Raw genomic sequence first — 21,589 nt, forward strand, 5'->3', positions numbered from 1 at the left:
TAATATTGTGAAGCTTTCACTTTTAAATTTTAATAGGTTTATAAATGTGACATTAGGAATGGGGGAACAGTAGCTCGAAGCTACGCTGTCGATTTCGCGGTAGTAACTTGTCTCTTGCCTGCGAACAAAGCGTTTCCGACAATACAATTACGCAAAAGCGGTAGTGTATGTAGAATACTTTTCGGTAGTAATATGGCTAGACCCCAAGGTAACGGCGCTTGCACAACAACAGTTTTGTTGGTAGTTTATTTAGTCTGATAGCATATATAGGTGTCTCCAAAAAAATATTGTGTTGCCATCTTCAATGACGTTCAACTACATTCATAGCACGAGTTAATTTTAAAACAGGCCTAAATAAAAATGCATTTCAGCAACTAAAAAAAGAAGCTTCTTAAGCCCCTAGGGCAACACTGCTGCTAGATATCCCTAACTTACAAAAAGTAAAATCCTGAGTCAGCGCGATACGTCGGATCGAGCAATACGCCAGACTTTCTAATACTACCAGGAAGTATTAGTATGAATTAGGAGTAGTTAGGAGAGTAGGATTTTAATAAAAACATATATTTTATACACTTAAAATACTTTATTAAGCTGAAGATTGAACATTTAAGTACATAACGTAACAAAACTAGATTATACAAGTACATGTAAATAAAATAATATATTATAAATATTGTGTGATGTCTGATTGCACATTATTAAATATTGCAGAACATAAAGAGAGCTTACACCTGCTTACTACAGCTTATCTCTTACAAAATCGCCACAAGTTATTTAAATACCGATTTTAAATTGATATTATATCTCCTAACTTGAATAACGATTTGACATTTAGATCCCACAGATAATATCAAAAAAATTACATTAAATTCAAAATTTCACTTACACAACCTCTAACTACCTTGGTATTTAGCAAAATAAACCACGGCTAATTATAAGTATGACTTATATCTAAAAGGACGGTTCTAATAAAATAAATACTCACATAACACTTAAGTCTGCGCGGAAAGATAAAAGAAATGAATCGAAAAAAAAATTCATTTGCTATGCGTCATTTTATTTATTCATACCTATTAAGTATCAAATTTATTGTCGAACGTAATAGTTGTTAACATAGCAAAAAGTTATTTAGCATTGCTGCAACCTCTAATCCGAAAAAAGCGCGGGAAACTTCGTTCATGGTAGACGTATTTTTCACGGTGTTGAATATTTAATTTAATTTTACTAGTTAAAACGCAGAGGATAAGCTGGTAGTTTTAATTTTTGTATTATATGTAATCTTTATATCATATTTGTGTATAGTGTCATCGTGTAGTCGGTAAGTTTTTGTAATTTCTGTAAATATTGTATGAACAAGCCCCCCGATCTAGGTCGGGGGGATGATGGCCTTGTTGGCTTGAATCTCCCTGTGGGATCAAATGTATCTGTTGGTTCACAAGATGAATTTGACAAAATGGATACCGATTGTTCGGTATCATCTCAAACAGGTGAAGGAAGTCGTAAACGAACACGTTATTTGCGCCTTTGTCGCCAATGTACGAAAATTAAGAAAAAGAAAGGTAGTGGTTCTAGCGGTGATTACTGTCAGTGCGAAAGCTTATGCAATGTAGAAGATGAGTCAATTTTAATTAAAAAGGTTACTTCAAAACCTATATCTCAATCCACGTCATCTCCACACTTGCAAAATAATAATAATTCACATAGCACATCCTCTCGACCATCAACATCTTACACGGAAAATTCAAATATCTCTCAAGACTCTAACGCGGGAAATTTAAACAACACCACAACTTCAGTAACCAATACGGACCCCCGTTCGATTGGCCGTGCTGAATATGTTTCTACCGATGTTTCCCCTTATTTTATACATGTTCAACGTATTCAAAGTTCACCTGACGATGGGACTATTCTCCATCCAATAACATTTGGCAATTTTTTAAAGCAGAACAAATTTAATAATATTATTCCCGGAAGTGTAAAGCGTATAGGAAGAAACAGGTGCGTAGTTGGCTTTTCCGATTATAAAGACGCCAATAATTTTCTTAACTGCAATCTTTTGGAAACGAAAAAGTTAAAAGCCTTCATTCCCACTTTCAGCGTAACAAGAATGGGTCTAGTTCGCGGGGTCCCTGTAGATTGGAGTGTAGAGGAAGTTCAACAAAATGTATCCGTACCTATAGGCTGCGGCAAAATACTTAAAATAAGACGTTTGAATCGCAAGGTAAAAATTAATGACTCGGTTTCTTGGAAACCCTCTGAATCAGTTGTATTAACATTTGATGGGCAAGTTTTACCAAAAAGGATTTTCATGTGTTATAATGCTCTTCCAGTAGAAATATATATTTATCCTACCATACAATGCTATAAATGCTGCCGTTATGGTCATACCAAAGTTCAATGTCGTTCTAAGACTCCAATATGTTATAACTGTGGAGGTCAACATGCAGGTGTATCATGTGACAGGTCAGATAAAGATCCTCTGTACTGTGTAATGTGTGAAGTCGAAGGGTCCCATTCAGCGATAGATAAGTCATGTCCAGAATTTGTGAGACAGACAGAAATCAAAGTTAAAATGGCTCAGAGCTGCATGTCTTATGCCGAAGCCAGTAAATATTTTTCTTCTATTAAGCCTTCATACGCAGATGCATTAAGTTCAACAATTCCGGAAGTACCAAAACCCGTATATTCTTCCGCATCGAAGTCTGTATCTCGTGATAATTCTACTAATGCCTCAAATAAAAAGACAATATTCTTAAAACCTCGCTCTCCTCGTAAACCACAACATGGTTATGATCGTGTTGCTCATTATAATGTTTTAAAAGATTTCCAAGTTCCAGAGCCTAAAAATGGCAGTGCTCTGGTTGGACACAAAAATAAAGAAGAAGAAAAATCTGATGTATTAGAAATGATACTAGCATTATTAACTAGTTTAATAAACTCAAACTTATTGAAACCGTCCCACGTTGCCTCTATTAATGAAAAAATTAAATCAGTTAATGTTATTAAAAATAATGGATTCCAAGATAATTCAATGGAATTGCAGGAGTGTTGTTCCAAAGAAACATGATTTGATATATTTGATAAATAAACATTCTCCCGTTGTTGTTGCGTTATCTGAAACGTGGTTGAAGCCAGGGTACCTATTAAGGATCCCAGGATATACCTGCTTGCGTGATGATAGATTTGATGGCCATGGTGGCGTAGCGTTACTTGTCAGGAACTCAATTAATTTTTCTGAAATAGCGTTTTCTTCATTAATCTCTAATGATGCCATTAATATTGTCGGCATAAAAATTGATAATATTTCTATAGTTTCCATTTACCTAGCTCGTTCCTCTTTTGTTATTCTCAATAGCGTTAATAATTTACTTTCTTCACTTAATCGTCCATTCCTTCTATTGGGTGACTTTAACTCTCATCACCAAATGTTTGGTTGTGGCACTACTGACTCCAATGGTGTACGTTTAGTTGAAATATTAGATTTACATAATTTGTGTTTACTTAATACTGGCTCACCAACCAGACGTACAAAGCCTAATGAAAAGCTTAGCGCGGTTGACTTATCAATTTGTACTCCAGATCTTGCTTCTTCTCGTTCTTGGTACACTTCATCATCTACTTTTGGCAGTGATCATTTCCCGATTATCATATCCTCACCTATTAGACGCTCTCCTTATCAAAAACGACAACCTCGTGTGAAATATAAATTAAATAATGCTGATTGGCTTGCATTTAAAATCCTTGTCGAATCTAAAATAAATGATTTGCCTGAATTAGTTAGCGGTGGTGAGACCAATTCCTCTAAAGCTTTGGCTACATGTTTAATAGAATCTGCCGATCAGATTTTTTCTGTCAAACGAAATCCGTCTAATAAGATTCCTTTTCCTCCATGGTGGGATAGAGAATGTATGGTTGCTGTAAGCAGAAGAAAGGAAGCTGAGAGAGTCTATGCTGAGGACATGTCCAATGAAAATTTAGATATTCTCAATGAAGTTATTAGTACCACACGTAAATTCCTCAGAGATAAAAAGCAGGCAGGCTGGAATTTTTTTTGTACTTCTTTATCTCCTTCTACGTGCCCTTCAGAAGTTTGGACAAGTATTAAACGTTTTCGATCTGCTTTCAAAGAATCTTTATCATCGTCTTCACTTCCCCCTTTTTTAACAAATGCCTTTTTAGACAGATTAGCTCCTCCATCAGCTGCTGAATCGATCTACTTTCCTTTGGAATCGTCTTTGATAGATGACACTTCCTCTTTAAACTCTCCTTTTTCATTACATGAATTGAAAGGTGTGCTTTCACATGTTAAAGATTCATCTCCTGGTCAGGATGGTATTATGTACTCATTTTTATCTCATCTTGGTGATACTGCCTTAATGTATTTTTTAAATTTAATAAACTCCGTCATGGTCACAGGTAATATTCCTGAAACATGGAAGTCTCAAGAAGTTATAGCGATTAAAAAACCTAACAAACCTACCAATGATGTTGCCTCATATAGACCTATTGCGTTGTCCTCCGTTTTAACTAAAATTGCTGAACATCTTGTGAAGAATCGTTTGGAATGGTTTATAGAAAACAATAATTTAATAGCCAATAGTCAATACGGTTTTCGGAAGTCAAAATCTACAATAGACAATTTAGCCATATTGACCACAGATATTCGCATAGCTTTTTCGCGTGATGAAGATATTGTTGCTGCCTTTTTGGACATCTCTGCCGCCTATGATAATGTGAACATTTCTATTCTACAACGCAAATTATTAGAGCTACAGGTTCCTACGTTATTAATACGTTTTATCATCAATTTACTATCATGCAGATACATATCATTAATCGTTCAGAAAGATGGTAATATTACCGAGTTAAAGCGTACAGTTTTTAAAGGCCTTCCCCAAGGTTCGGTACTAAGCCCACTTTTATATAATATTTACACGTATGATTTAGAATTATCTATAAATTCCCATATAAATGTGCTACAATATGCAGATGATCTTCTTTTTTATTCCGTTGATAAATCTGTGGTTAAGGCTTGCAATTCCATGTCTAGTTCACTTAATTGTCTTAATATCTGGTTAGTTAAAAATGGCCTAGATCTATCAGTTTCCAAAAGTTCTATAGTCGTATTTTCCAAAAAACGCACAACTCCTATAATAAATGTGACCTTCAATGGTCAATCTTTGCCACTCCAAACAAAAATTAAATTTTTAGGAGTTATATTGGATTCAAAATTGTCTGGACTTGCCCATTATGAACATGTTGTTATGAAATGTGCACAGCTGCTTAACATCATGAAATGCCTTTCAGGTGTATGGTGGGGTGCTCATCCGTTTTCTATGAAACTTGTGTATAACGCTCTTATAAGATCTGTTTTAGATTATGGCACCTTTCTCTTAGATGGAGGAAGTGTCTTGGGAAGTAAAAAACTTGATGTCATTCAGTCAAAAGCTTTGAGAATTGTGACAGGAGTAATGAAATCAAGCCCATCCAATGCTTTACAAGTAGAATGCTGCGATCCTCCTTTAAAATTAAGAAGGCAATTTTTAAGTGATCGATTCTTGTTCAAATCTATGCAGTTTTCTAACCACCCTCTACATGGAAGGCTGCATGAATTGAACAATATTATTTATACATCCCGTTACTGGCGTCACAAATCATTACCATGTCTAATAATAAGCTTTCGTAAATTTTTAACATTACACAGCCGCATTCATCGATCTCCATCATTACCCATATTTATGACACAATTCAATTCTTTAATTCTTGATCCGGATATAAGATATAATATAGGCGTCCGTAAGCAAGATATTCTGGAAACAAATATTCGTTTCATGAGTAGCGTTGAGGAACAAAATTGGGAAGGTTGGGATTATATTTTTACAGATGCCTCTAAAATCTCTGTTGATGATTGTGTTGGAGTTGGTCTAATTCATTGGCAACATAAAATAATTCAAAAGATTAAACTTCCTCCTGAATCCTCGGTTTTTACTGGAGAGTGTTTTGCTCTTTTAAAAGCTTTAGAACTAGTTATTTTATTAAAATCTAAAAGTACAATCATATTTTCAGACTCAAAAAGTGCACTACAATCTCTTGAAAAATTTCCTTTCCAAATGAAACTTTGTTATCCTATTATTTGCGAAATACGTGATAAGCTTTTAATATGTTCTCAAAGAAATTACACCGTTATCTTTGCATGGATTCCAAGTCACAGTGGAATTAAAGGAAACGAGAAAGCCGATGAGCTTGCTAAAGAAGCTATAAAGGATGGAGACATAGTCCCATACATTAATTATTGTCATGATTTAGCTGCTCTCCCGAAAACCCATCTTTGGGAGTCATGGAATGATGTTTGGTTGAGAAGCAGCAAGTTCAAAGGCAAACATTATGCTGAAATTCAACCCAGGATCCCCAGTAGACCATGGTTCTTTGAGATTAAAAGTTCTAAAACTGTCACTTCTATCATTTCCAGAATGCGTTTAGGACATGTTTGTACACCTCATCATTTAGCAAGGCTTCGTATTATTGATAGTAATATTTGTGAGTGTGGAGAAGATATTGGTGACCTTGACCATATTTTCTTTTCTTGTTCCCAATATGACCGTACCTCCTTTCTGAATTCTTTACAATCACTTCATGTTCCGTTTCCGACTAAAATCTCCTGCCTTTTGCTTTATCCTTTATTGTATTATAATGTATTATCTTCTTTCATAATCTATAATAATATTAAGATGTAATATGTTTATGTACATATTTTATTTTTAACCAGCTTATCCCTTTATTTCCTTCTGATGTCTTTGTTTATTTTTTTTCGCGTGTAGTTTCCCAACCTTTTACTTGAAACTGGCATAAAGTTGAAGCTGTTGCCATAATATTAAAAAAAAAAAAAAAAAAACCTCTAATCCCACGACGGTTCTCTTTGCGCACAGACTATCAAATTTAAGAATAAAAACATTACAAACAGTAAATATGAAGATGAGAATAAGCGCCGGCGCGTTGAACGTCTCACATATGATTTGCAAGACCATATTTAAAATAGAATTTGGATTATATAAAGCTCGAAATATAATTGCAATGCTTAATATTGCTTGTACTATCAGCTAATAAATATTAAAAATAAACATATATAATTCGTGGTAATAAGTTGATATTTACCAAAGTTATTCCGTAAAAAAAAGAACAACGAAAATAATTAAGGAAACTAACCATATTGCATTAAGCGTGGAGCAATATATAGTTGATAGTACAAAAATGTTACCTTATATACGTACGAAAATAATAGGATATAGTAAATACATTTTTACCTACGTTAAATGTTACCAAGAATATTGTATGTCCATTTTAAATAGTGACCTATAGTTAGTCTAATTCTTAAATCTAGACAAGAAATGCTTAGAAGATCTATCTTATTCTGGACGACAATTTGGCCACGTGTTAGATCACGATTTTAATGAACGATGAAAACTTAGGAGGATGTTTACCGACTTAACGGTCCGTTTTAAACTGAACATAAAAGACACAGTAAACGGGCCGTTATATCGACCAGGCTCACTCTGTAACTCAATACCAATGACGTCATTAGTAGAATGAATTATTGAAAATTTGTATAAGTAGAATGAATTACTGAAATATTGTGTAAATAATTGGAAATAAATTTTACAGAGCAGCTCATGAAGATTTCGAATAAATACAATTAAAAATGTTAAAATAAAAATAAAATTTTCTATTTTGTACCGAAAAATGCATATATCTAACTTAATTGCTACGGTCTATTACCATAGAAAGAAAATGTGAACCATTTTAAGTCGACGTTGCAATAATGCATTGGAATATGTTATTTAAATGAATAAATTCATATTCGTTATGTGAATTGGTTCTCTAAACGTAATTTAAAAGTCTTGATTAGGGGGACGTAATACAGAAATCTGTTATTTTTAGTTATAACATCAAATTTATGCTACGGACGGCCGCCCATCCAACATCTTGTCGCTCTCTTCGGCACTGCTTAAACTGAAAAATAAGAAAATTAATTAAAACGGTTCAACCTCCGTTAATACGATACTTTTATTTCCGGTTTTCAAGAAATTTTAAATTTAACAACAACAACATCAAATTGCAGTTCACCATAATTAAACAAAATGGGTTCAATGATTTGACCCCAGAACGGTAACTTTCTCTTCTAAGGGTAATTAAAATTCTAGGATTCCTTAATGACCATAATTCCTTGAAATATCACTTAACATGTTATAACAATGGCTTATGTAAATTGTAAACTACGGCATACTTGCTTGATGAACTATTTGTCGTTCTTATAACAAACTCGTGACTTATATGAAACTCGTCTATAAAGAGAAAGGATTTGTGTGATCGTAACGAATCAAAACAAAAATTTCATAAATTCCTTCACCATTACAATGCTACATTATCCTTGAGTGTGTAATAGTTAATACTCACTCAAGGATAATTTCCAAAATGTAAAAAAAAAAGTCTAACCGGCTTCAAAAGGCTCGGCGACAGGCCGCTCATACCTAATTTAAAAAAAAACACGAAAGTCGAAAAGATGACCTTTTTGGTTGGTTTGAAAATTGTAACAATTTTCTGATATAAGTGGTCAAATATGGGAGGGTTTTTAACTTTGAGTCTCAAGCTGTTGAAATGTTACTTATAAAGGTATCAATAAATGATTAAGCTACAACTTACAATCTTACATAACGAGTATGAATATAATATTTCCGACACGACCGGTATCACCACGAAAATTACATTATAATGATACCACTTTCTCTTATCTCGTTGCATCGGGAACACCATAAACGAAATATCTTAGACACTTATAAGCTAGTAGTCAATGAAAAATATAATTGGATATATCGTTTAAGTTAATCTTGTAAGGTGACCCGACCCAGATATTCATTTTACTGTGTAAAATGGGTGCTTCGTTTATGTTGTACAAGATGTTTTCCAACCGAAGTGTTAAGGGATGAAATTTATTTGTATACTATAATAACTTAACATATATTTTTTAAACAACTTACATATTTATCAGTAAACATATAACAATTTAGAACATTTGAAGTCTAGAAGCGTTTAAAAAGTTTTAAAACGAATTGCGATTTAGGCACATATGTTGTTTTGACTCTACTCTATTTCTTAGCACCGAATCTTCTATTTTCTTAACTAAAATTGTGTATATATTATTATCAAAGTAATATTCGTTGGTAGCCAAGCTCGAGCGTTTTACACTCGACATAGTTCTGTAGGCTAGTACCATAATCGGTGCAGTCGATTGAACGAGCGACAATCGCATGAAGGGCTTCATACTTTTACATTGAATGCTCATTACGGACACAGTATGGCATATTCTTATTTCTTACCATTCCTTGTTATCCATAAGATTGCGCATCTCATCATCAGGTGCGGGCGGTGCGTCTCTCACAGGTGCGTACTGAGCTGCTACCAAGGGATCAGTTGATGGGTTGAGGGCGGTAAGTGCTGCCGCTCCACCAGCCGGTGCCTCCTTACCACCGCCCCAACGAGCAGACCATGCCCAACCACCTACACCTGAAATAATAAACATAATTGGTTACTCTTCGACGACCCACAGAATATAAACAAAGAGTTTGTGAAACAAAACTCGCTATTGTTACCCGAGAATGGAGCATGATAAAGAGACCTTTAATTTTTAAACATGATTTGAATTATCGTGATTTGACTTAAATACAATAAAATTGATTAACAAAGCTTGGCTCTTCTTAATACTGGATACTTCATATATATTCTTCTATACACGTAATGTAAACTGTATTTGGAAAACATAGACTTCTTTTTACAAGCAGATGGTCAAGGGATTCGATATTACTCTGTATATGTTTATGATACATATTAATTTGAAGAATTTTTCGCATTTGCGTTCGATTATCTGCCTACTACTTTATTTAGTGCCCTACATAATAAACCTACGCCACCCCACGCATTTACTCCTACATGTAATCGTATGCATAGAATATTGCAAAAGCCTGCCTTCTTAGCTCCAAGGCACATGCTGAGTAGTGCTTTATTCATAGTAAAAAAGTGCCTGCGTACAAAGTACACATGTCAAAAGTGAAACTTCTTTGTAAATTAATTCTAAGGTAAAAGCCCCCAATAGATGACCATGTACCAGTATATGACCACTCCATGTATTTGTTGTATTAGGTATACAACAGGTAGGTAGGCAGGTACAATAGGTATAATATTTGTGAATAGAAAAAGAAAGAAAAAAAAATACTAATAATTCATAAATTCTCTTTACGAAATTTTTATTTTAAAAATAGAATATCTTCATGCTACGTTCGTCCTTTCTCGCTCTCTCTCAATCGCTCTCTTCTTTTCTTCGACAAATACGCTGCACATTTTCGTAACGCTAATATTATTATAGCCTTTCATCCATAAAAATTTCACACTCATGCGCCTAAAGAAGTTTCACTTCGAAAAACATAGTTTTGAACTCTACCTACTTAGTAAGGTGACATGGGACTTTACAACCTCGACATGTTATTGTATGAAGTGCCATGACCTCCCAATGGGGAAAAACTTAGTATTATTTTCTGCGACGTGTTGGTGCACAGACGGGTTTCGACTCGGGACCTTAAGGCCGTTTCTCCACTGCTCCGGTCCGGCAAACGTTAATTACCGATCCGATTTAGAAACTCACAACAGTACTAACGTGCTTCTCCACTACTCCGGCATCCGGTTTTTAACAATCCGATAACTTGCTAGATCGGAACGCGGTGTTTTATCGGTGCAAGTATATCCAAGAGGTTATAAATTATTATTCACAGGTTTATTTATAGTTTCTTTAATTTGAAGGAATCTGGATAACCTGGACCAAACCAAATTATTTTGCTATTTATTTATATTTTTATACCATAGTATTAGTGAATTATTTATTAAGTAGATTATAATATTTCAAGATAGAAAATATAAAAAAAAGTAATAAACTAGCCAGGGCAATAAAATATTCAGAATTTAGAACGTTTTATTTATAAAATTAAGTATATGGGTTTTAGTTAATATAAGTGTTGCATTATAAATACACAAGTATCGATTATTGTCCGATCGGATACAGTGGAGAAGCGCAGTCCGGCCTTCCGATATTTTTATCATGACTCATTCCGGTATCCGACGCCGGACCGGAGCAGTGGAGAAAGGGCCTCAGGATGGGTTGCACGCATTACCATTGCGCTAATACTACTGTCAATATGTTCCTTGAATATACTATCACAAACGTTGTGTATTACCGTTATTACTGCATTACGCGTAGTAGAAAAGAAACAAGATTACAATATCTTGTTAGTCATCATGTTTTTAAACATATAAAATAATTGTATCGGATAGAGATAATGATCGGCCTTCCGCCCATACATTTTTCACTTCCGTTGAGACACGATCGTGTTCACAAAGCACGTTCGACGTACGGTCACAGATTCAACAATGAATAACTAAATGCGTAGCAAACCGCTTTAAAATAACACGGCCATTATTTAAAATAGATTTCATACTTGGTCAAGACCAGTACTAGTTAACGATTACTGCATTATATGGGTTGTATGTGGATAGTGTAGGAGTGAAATAAGGATTACATAAGTTCAAATGCTATTTGAACGGCTACTGTTGATTCAAGAACGGGTTCTAGACTACACACTTTTTTGTACGTTCTAGGTGTGACATGTCTAGACATTACATATAAAATCTTACCTTCTTTAATATGTATGGATGTAGTATTTTTAAAAACGAATTCCAATTTTCTTATTTTGAAAATTAGTCATTACTTATCGCATACATTGGTCAGTATTTATTTTAACGGTTTTGACACTCACTTAAATGTTCCGAATAAATTTTCCCAGTAAACACTTATCGTGTTTTTTATATTTTTACTTGCATAAAAAATCATGTATAAGAAAAATGAATTTAGATATAAATTCACGTGTCACGGACGACTGGAAGTTGTAATTAGCAAGCATAATTTTAATGTCACGAGTAGTATATCAAATCGCGTTGAATGTTATAGTGCCATAATCAAACTTCGTATACGTACCTATATGTCAATAATGTGTTTTTTTTTAAAATAATAATAAGTTTTTATTTGCAAAGAAAGTGGTACATTTAGTTTGATTAATTATAAAAAAAGACCGCACAAAAATTTATCACTTATAATACCACAAGAGCTTCAAAATTATCGGATATTTCCCGATAGGTTCGTTGCAAACAATTAATATAGTCGTCATGACGACTATAGTCGACTATATTTGTTTGCAGGGAACCTTGAGGGAAATGCCCGATAATTTTGAAGCTCGTGTGGTATTCGTGGGATTATTTTTCCGACCCAAATGTCGGCCAATACAATTGCACCATGAGACGAAATGTACAGTTAACAAATAAGAATTTCATAATGAATAAAACAACTACTTAATACTTTTCTTGAAGCAACGACCAGAGAAAATTTTCACAAAAAATTTTCAGTATAATACCATGTAGGTTGTACCACGTGACGTCGAATGGTGCAATTCTATTGGCCGATATTTGGGTCGGAAAAATAATCACAGTTATTTGTAGCTTCACAAAACAAAAACATGCATTTAAAAGATTGGACAGTTTGCAAATGTCACTTGAACATGTCACGCTAAGGTCGAGGTCAGTGGTTGACAGCCTCAAAAGGTTTTTGAGTACATATCCATGAAAAACGGAATCCCATGTTTATAAAGGAAATAATTTAAGTTATATTAACATAATTGGCAATGTTCAACTGACGGGTTGGCGAAGGGCGAATGATATCTCTTAATAATGATTTTATGATACAAAATTATCTCGAATGACGCTTATATATTGTCTCTACTAAAATGTCGTGGATATTAATATAGGGAATGAAGAGAGCATTAAAAGTCCAAAAACTTGGCGATTAAAAAGAGTGGCGGAGACTTTCTTGCCAGTTCTTCTCGCCCGCTCTAGACCCTTGGTTTGGGAACTGGTAGTAATATAAATTTAATTATAGTAGTAATTGTTTTTAATATTGACGTTTATAAGTATACATAGTTACCAATTTGAATAAATGAATTTTTTGAAAACACAAACTTAGTGTTATCACAAACATTGTTTGTAAACACAACTATAATCGAATAAATAATGTGTGAAGAATGGAAATATATAATATATATTAGGTATAATATTAAGTTCCCGCTACTTAAATTTAAATGAATTTTGCCAGTTACGTTTCAAGTTCTATAATTGAAAAACAGTCATATAAAAACAGCTCAATAAACCTCTGACTAATCATTGAACTAAATTCAACATCGGCAAAACGAGTTCCGTTCCATATAATCAGTGAAATCAGGATTTAGACTATAAATTCATAGTCGCGGTCAATTAGCACTTAGCGTGGTAGTAACAAAAACAAGATACGTCAGTGGCATAAATACGGTAGATACGAAGTACGTATCACGACTTATTTAGTTTTGAGTAAAGAAATCCCTGCCTTACCTATGGCTGCGGAACTTGGGCACTATCTAACCAGCACAGGGATATGCTAGCACGCTGCCAAAGAGCCATGGAAAGAAGCATGCTGAGCATAAGAAAATTCGATAAACAAATAAAGACAGACGTAGATAAGAACTAGAACAGGTGTGACAGGCATTCTCACTAAGATTGACCAAATAAAATGGAGATGAACGGGTCATATGCTACGGAGCTCCCATGAAAAATGGAGCAAAATAGTGACGGAAAGGTACACTAGAGACGGAAAACGAAGAAGCGGTCTACCACGCAAGAGATGGGAGGACGAATTGAAACCAACAGCAGGCTACAACTGGAGAAGAGTCGCAAAAGATAGAGAACAGTGGAAAGAGTTAGAGGAGGCCTTTGCCGAGAGGCACACCGAACTCCGAGATATACTGGAGTGAAAATAAATGCTCATATGTATATAAAATCACAGTTTCGGAATTTAAATATTATTATTATTAAAGAAATCGCTGGCTTTAATCAAACCAAATGTTGTTTTATATTACCGAATCGCTTCATGTGATGCTCAGAAGAATCTGAAGAATCTGATATAACAAACAGTGAGCGAAGACTTAAATGAATTGAGAAACTTCTTTTTAACGCTTTTATTTGTGTAAATATTACGCAGTTTTGTATTAATCATGAAATTATAAAAACTTTATTTATGACAAAAGGGTTGTGACAAAATTCATATATCGCTAGCCCCCATACTAGGGAGTCTCTGTGTTGTAGATAACAATTACTCCGTTGAGACATGTTTAAAACGGTTTTAAAAAAGAAGTAATTTTAGTGTTACAACTATATCTTATACGACATTACGTATGAGTGTGTGAATGGGTGTGTATGCACATGTATTCGTGAGTGTAGCTGAGAGTTGTTATGATCGTGCGTTGTGTCTGCTGTTTAGAACCTCATCGGATTATCTCGGAATCAGGATATATAACTTTGAAGCACAAAGCTCTTAGGCTTAGCATAATCATTCTTTATACATCTTTTCCGAGTATCTATATATATATAATGAAAATGGTCTTCGTTTGAGGCTCAATCACGCCTAAACCGCTGATCGTATCGACATGAAACTACCACCATTCGATGCGAAATTTTTCCTAGATGGTTTATGGCTATTTATTTTTTCGAATTTTGGCGAATTCTAACGTTCCTTCATTTTTTTATTGCTGTTTTACTTTTATGAAAATTTATCCATACGGACTTCACCGCGGAAACATTCGGGGAGGCTTCCTAGAACCTCTAAACGTCAACATCTGTTAAAAACTCGATTTTCGAAATATTTCAATTTTCTTAGCGGGAAGTTAAAAAGAAGAATAATAAAAATATGAAAAAAAATAAAATAATGAAACATAAAATTTATTTTAATTCGTCCAGCAAAGCGGGCGCGAAACGGCTAGTTTCTTATATGTATATTGTACTTTGTTAGAGATATTTTCCTTTTATATTTACCTGCGAATAATAAGCCCAGACAAAGTATGACGCCGCCTGCGATGAGTGCGCCAATACCGTTATCCGCGTCTTGTGGCGTCGGCGTGGGTGCAGGCGAGCTTGAATATTGCATACCCCCCGCAATTAGTAGCGCTAGACCTGAAAGGATAATTAGTATTAAAAAAATATAATCTACGTACTTGGTAGTACCCGAGACGGATTGGTTTTTGCAAGTCTAGGTTTTATGTTGTTATTGTGGTGGACCGTGTACGGATATTCTTAGATAAATATTAAAAAACAATTTCGTCGTGCTTTATCGACTAAACCAACGGCTTGTGTTTATATAATCTGTACAACTTTGATTCCCAAAGTGGTCCAAGCAACGTTGGCAAGACCAAAAAATTGGGGGTACACGATTAGTAAGCCTTCCCCTTAAATTATAAAAAAAGAAAAAATACAACAAAAGAAAATATACTATTTTTCTTTTTTACTACTTTAAAATTTAATCAGTTCAGTTCTATTTAAAAAAAAAATGTCAAGTCTGTCAAAAATGTAAAGTTGGATGAAATCATTTTTTAAATACGTGGTTGGAAGTGCACCCCAAATTTCCATGGTTAGATCTAATCTCCAAATTTTATTGTCGACTGGAAATATGTTTGAAATATTGCTGTCCGTCGGAAACAGAAAAATTGTGGTCTATGAGAAAAATAGTTAGGGAGCTCTACACGAACCTGAGTTTGTGAAAAAAATATTCTGGGGGCAAGGGTCCGGCGGCATCATTTAAAATGACAGCCTGACATAAAATTAAGGAAACATTAGAATTACTATTGAGTTTGTCCGTACATAGTAAAATCTAAAAATACATTACACAAGTCAATTCACCTTGACGGTGTGAGCAAGCCTCATGGCGTAATGAATAATTAATAAACAAAACTGAAGTAGTTGAGGTATTACTAAAACTTCACCTAAGGGAAATAGAGAAAAGAATATTTTGTATAAAAGATATCACAATTTATATATCTACTATATAAAAATAAGTCGGGTTTTCCTTCCTGACGCTATAACTCCAGATCGCACGAACCGATTTCCACGGTTTTGCATTCGTTGGAAAGGTCTCGGGCTCCATGAGGTTTATAGCAAAGGAAAAAAAAAATTCAGGAAAAGTTTCAACAGAAAAGCGGGATCACCAAACGAAATGTTACATAAAACGAAGCCATCTGGTGGCGAAACGGAGTTCGCCGAGTTTGCTAGTAGTTCTATGATTATGTCCTTATCATAGAAAAATAAGCATATTTTTGTTAAATGCCATTTATGTCTTTTGGAAATGCAAACTAACTTCTGTATTAACATTAAAGTTAGCATATGTCGTTTTTGGGCCCATTGCTTATTGACAAACAATAATCCGCATCGGTTGGTTTCCATGAATACAAAACTTTTGTGAAAATCTATCTATCTCTCGCTCACATCAAGCGTCAGTTTATTTTGATTCTGCGGTTACATCAGCAGAATAATAATTAATGGTAACTTATTGTCGCTGCTTTCGAGGGCTACAATTTAGTATGACCAGATAAAAAAAGCTATGTTGGACTGAAGCGCCTTTGCTCTTATACCCCTCAATTCTTCAATTCGTTTCACTGGTTTACTACTGTGAACCTGAGTATAGTATGTTCCATCCAAACGTACTATTCAGCTTAATAATTAGTAAAGATTTATAGTAACAATTGTGGATCTTTTCTCCATTCAGAATCATACTTCACTCAGAGTTCAGGCTCATATTACCAAAAACACTGAAGATACCACCCGGGAATCAGCTTGACAGGGGCACACTTTTTTTTAAATTACCATAGTATTTACATATCATTAATTTGTTCAACATGAGTGATTAATATATTTGTTTATTAAGTCCTATACAATTACATACCGAATTCCTTGAAATCGTAAATAATTATTGATTTTAGCGTAAATCGAACACGGTAGTGCCCAATTTTCATAGTTATTAAATTCATAACAACGCCTATGTATAAAGGCCGATTTACATTATCTTAGTGTTTAGGAGAGTGCTTTAGTACAACTTGAAAGGCAAGTTCTTTAGCGTAGCGTTTACTAAAGCAAGTAGTGTTTACATGTTTCAACTAAAGTAGGTACTATCCTAAAGCACTCTGCTAAACACTAAGATAATGTAAATCGGCCTTAACGCATAGTGCCAACTATGTGCAGTAGTAAGATTATTACTCCAAGTTAATATTTTGTACAAAACGACGCCAGGTCAGTATATGACCTAGTCGGAAGATGGAAAATGGAACGCTATGCTTAATGGATTGGGATCGATCTTTCCGACGGATTGACCCCGACGACCGCATACGAGTTTTACTCAAGGTAAATGCTATGATTCATACCTGTGTCTCGTAGAAAAACTAGTTTAATGAATACATAAGTCGCAAACTGGTATTAATACATATTATAGATAAATTACGCTTTGAAGTTCATGCTTTTTTTATTTACACAATTACACATTTTAATTCGGCAAACAAGTATTTTGAGAACAACATAACCGAATTCGAAGATCTTCAGCCTTTTTCGAGGTCGCTTATAAATGCGACATTCGTGACGCAAGGAACAAAATGTTGGCACATACTGTGAACTTCGAAGCAAAACATTAAAGGGTCGTTAGGGAATAAAAAATCGTGCGCCGAGGTCACTTCCGCGTTACAGCGAGTTAAGAAAAAAGCTTTATAGAAGCAGAAAAATGACTAAACAATAGAATAAGTCAAAAGTAATAGCAGGAAAAATTTTAATTGGTATTTAAGATACGTCATTTCATTACTTACATTATTTTTGAAATTTTCCACTACAAAAAGTAAGTGGGTAGATAATTAGAAAAACGTTATTACAATAAATATTTTTTAGGTTTGATTAGCTATTAAATTTATATTTGAAATAAAATAAAATTTAAAGAATTGTTTTTGTAATAATTTTATCATTGTAAGCATTGGAGATTTCGTGTCGTATTGGAGCGGGTAGTAAGTAGGTGGTCGAGAGTCTTCGTTAAGTTTTATGGTAATATAAATTTTAACACAATTTACTACTACGTTTGAGGTAACTTATTGTTACTAAATGTGATGCAACATGATGTAAAAAAATATCGTTACATGAAGTCACTACAACTCCTGAAAATATATATTTTAGTCTTAGGGAGCGTTCAAGTATTACGTAACGCAATTTTTGAAGATTATTGACCCCCCCCCCATGTAACTCGCCGTAACGTTTTTCGGAACCCCAGTATAGTACTGTTCCCAAGTCTACTAAAACGTTTCGTGACCACCTACTGACTCTTTAGTTACTATTATGTGGTGTAAGTAAAAAATAATATTAAGAATAACGCGTAATTCAATCCCCGTCCCGTCGTAACGTTTTACAAAAGGAAAAAAAAATTCGTTACGTAATACTTGAACGCTCCCTTATTCATAATTTCATAGCCTATTTAACCGATTCTTATAAGTTAAACCAGCCTCGGCGTAGCTTTCGTATAGTCATACCAATCACTGAATACGAGAAGGTCATCCAACTCGTCCGCTGCGTCACGTTTCCGTAGTCCATACAGTACCTCTTACTTCCAGTTTTACATCCACAAGGATAATTTATTCGCATAATAAAATATTACTACATCATTGTGTGGCAAGATATCCGTAGTGAAAAATAATATTCAAATCCTAAATATATGAACAATAGAAAGCATTTTCAGATTATTCCGGAGCTATGACGTCACTTATGGCATAAAGTTGCGCATGAGTAACTTATATCCTTCTTTATGGTAAAATTAAAAGTATTTCATATTCTAGAATGCTTTAAGTTCCAAAACTATACAGATAATAATCAGGGGAATAGCTCGGCAGAGGCTAAAAAGTAAATTCGACTAAAAGCTAATATTAAAAGGGCTGGTTATATTAAAACCAGCAAACTATGACAAATCAAACTGTGGAACATGGTCTAATGGTTGCAGCTGCTTACAGACGTTGTGTAAAAAAAATGGCGATTAAAAAGAGTGGCGGAGAGTTTATTGCCAGTTCTTCTCTTCCATTCTACGCCCTTGATTTGAGAACTGGCAGTAAATTTAAAATTAGAAGCATTAATATGTATTTCTTCACTGATGAGTCATAAGTGTACATTACGTTACCTACAAGATTAAATGATTTTTTTTACTTTTTTTTTTACCTTAGATTATGGTAGTTTCATATATACCTATATATAGACAAAATCAGTGCAGTAGGTGTCGTGAAATTTAACCCTAGCAGGACCTGTTTTTTTCTAAATTATCCAGCAGGCTATATTTTAACAAAGTCAATGATGTACCCAAATCAGATAGTTGGAAGATTACATAATTGAATTATTGGTAAAGCCATAATTTTCAACCAATGTGAAAAAAAAACAGAAGGAAGAGGTTATCAAATTCACATTATTTTTTTATGTTTATGTATGTACAAAGAATATTGATGAGTGATGACATTACTGGCTTTGTATTAATTTTCCAGTAGCAATTATTTAGATGACCATTTTAATTATGTAGAGTATTGTTTGAAAATATAATGAAAACAATAAAGGACCATATATGGTTATGGTTTGTGGACTCAGTTTCCGCATTTAGACGCTCAATAGGTCCATCAATCAATAAGTCCTCAATAGGCTCATAGGTCCTCAATAGGACCTATTGAGCATATATTCATAAACTGTTTGTGTGAATATGGTTTATTGACTCTATAAAACAATTTTATTAATATCATTATGACATAATTAAGGTGAAAAAAAATTAATAAACCCTTTTAATTTCTTATTACATATATTGAATTTTTTAATTCTAATTTATAAGTTTCCCCTTTACTAAAAGCTTCTCCAACATATTTTTACATCAGATATAAATGGTGATTATTAAACAAAAATCTAAAAATTGTAATTTTGTAAATTATGTATTGTTAATAAACTGTTTCTTAATATATTTTATGTAATTGTCAATTGTAAAAAGTAATATCATTAGCTTTAATCACAATAATGTTTTAATTAGGGAACTAATGTGTGTTAATATGATATTAATAATTGTCAATAGATCACTTGGTGGAAACTTGTAAACATTAGCTAATTCTAATGGTCAGACTAAGATTTGTCAAGTAAATAAATAGTGCTTACTACTTAATGAAAATGTAGATGGTATGTAAACTGAACGACCTAGATTCTGCGAAACAATATTCTCCTTTTATAATATTGAACTTACGAGTCTAATCGCGGAGAAAGGAGTCCTACTACCCTAATATTGGACTTGTCATTACAAAATGTGGAACCAGATGGTTACAAATAATAATGTATATATCAAAGAACAAATTTAATATTATAAATCACCTCATATTATGTATCAAATTACTTTATTAGATGTGGTCAACCAGACTTAGACTAAACCACAACATAAGATAATGTTACAGAATATAGTGTTTAATAAATTCTAGAACCTCCTAAATTCTTTATTTTATTATTACATTAATATAAGAGATTTACACTTTTGTTTTCATCATCATGCCACAAAGTATGTGTGCAGGAACTGTAATCTAGTGCACATTATAACTTTGAGAAGGGTAATAAATAGTGTAGACAAAAACTTTTACCTTCCTCATTAAATTATTATCCAACTAGCAAGCAGGAAAATGTAGTTTTTGACTTTTGAATTAAGTGTTAAAAATGGCAGTTAATTTTAGAATCAAATGGCAGAAAGAATTAACGTGTCTTGTTGGACACGTTCCTGATAGCCATATCAGTCGCCAGACTGAAAGTAGAGTATTAAAGTTTTAATAGAAAATTATAAAAAAACAAATTATTCTGGCATAGTTGCACCAAACTTAATATGAAACTTATTTCTTAAGAATACATGATAACATTATTCTAATAGGATTTTTAAATCAACTTTTGATTTTAGACAATCTTGTAAGTAATATTTAACTTACCAATAATGAAGAGTGTGCTGCCTAGAAGACACAATGCTAGCCTGATACAGACCGCCCGGTTCAGACTACTTGTCACCCTCCGTGAGAAATAGCTGATAGGGCAATTCCAACGCTGGTCTGTTGGTTGTTGCTCATAAGTTACAGTGGTCGGTTGATACACGGCACTCGTCGGCATGGTGGCTGTTTTCGTTATAATCTTCACAAGAACACTTCACTCTACCACAAACATCACAAGAATAACTAGTACTGAGAAATCACCGAACTCAACAATGAGTCTAGTTTGTGAAATGTTTGTTAATACGTCTAGTATTAAATAGGCTCGGCGTCAATGAATTATTAAACGTTTTTGTTTAAAAAATATTATACATCGACGCAGCACTGAACAGCGTCCTACCGCCCGCGGATAACGTCAATAATTGACATTTCAAGTTTCGTTTTAAATTCCAACACAATTCACATTGTGACATTTCACTCAACCGTTGACATTTGACGAGCGTATTGGCCATTGACTATAGAAACTTATTATCGAGCAGAGATTACCATAAGATTAAAATCATAAATCTTTTGGTAATTTCTGCCCGATTTTGCTCTTGAGATAGAATCAGCACATGCCTTGTACAGTTCATTTTGGCTTGCAA

General features: G+C 33.9%; 1 protein-coding gene across 1 annotated transcript; it reads right to left on the reverse strand.

Annotated features, from left to right (window-relative positions):
• Positions 1-563: 563 nt before the first annotated feature.
• LOC125049731 lies at positions 564-21,375 on the reverse strand. Its single transcript, XM_047649169.1, has 5 exons — positions 20,952-21,375; positions 14,989-15,126; positions 9,372-9,558; positions 6,894-8,007; positions 564-1,144 (listed from the first exon to the last, which is right to left on the reverse strand). Exons 1-4 carry the CDS (start codon positions 21,124-21,126, stop codon positions 7,950-7,952), a joined length of 558 nt encoding a protein of 185 aa, XP_047505125.1. The 5' UTR covers positions 21,127-21,375; the 3' UTR covers positions 564-1,144; positions 6,894-7,949.
• Positions 21,376-21,589: the final 214 nt, after the last annotated feature.

Source organism: Pieris napi, chromosome 5 (genome assembly GCF_905475465.1).
Source record: "Pieris napi chromosome 5, ilPieNapi1.2, whole genome shotgun sequence".
Classification (NCBI taxonomy): domain Eukaryota; kingdom Metazoa; phylum Arthropoda; class Insecta; order Lepidoptera; family Pieridae; genus Pieris; species Pieris napi.

What these genes read in the sequence shown, in the direction of transcription:
- LOC125049731 (XM_047649169.1), bottom strand. Translation starts at nt 21,126, where the DNA reads ATGCCGACGAGTGCCGTGTATCAACCGACCACTGTAACTTATGAGCAA. An exon ending in TCTGGGCTTATTATTCGCAG is followed by an intron (nt 9,559 to 14,988) that starts GTAAATATAAAA and finishes TTATTATTTCAG; the next exon opens with GTGTAGGTGGTTGGGCATGG. An exon ending in CTTATGGATAACAAGGAATG is followed by an intron (nt 8,008 to 9,371) that starts GTAAGAAATAAG and finishes CTTATTTTTCAG; the next exon opens with TTTAAGCAGTGCCGAAGAGA.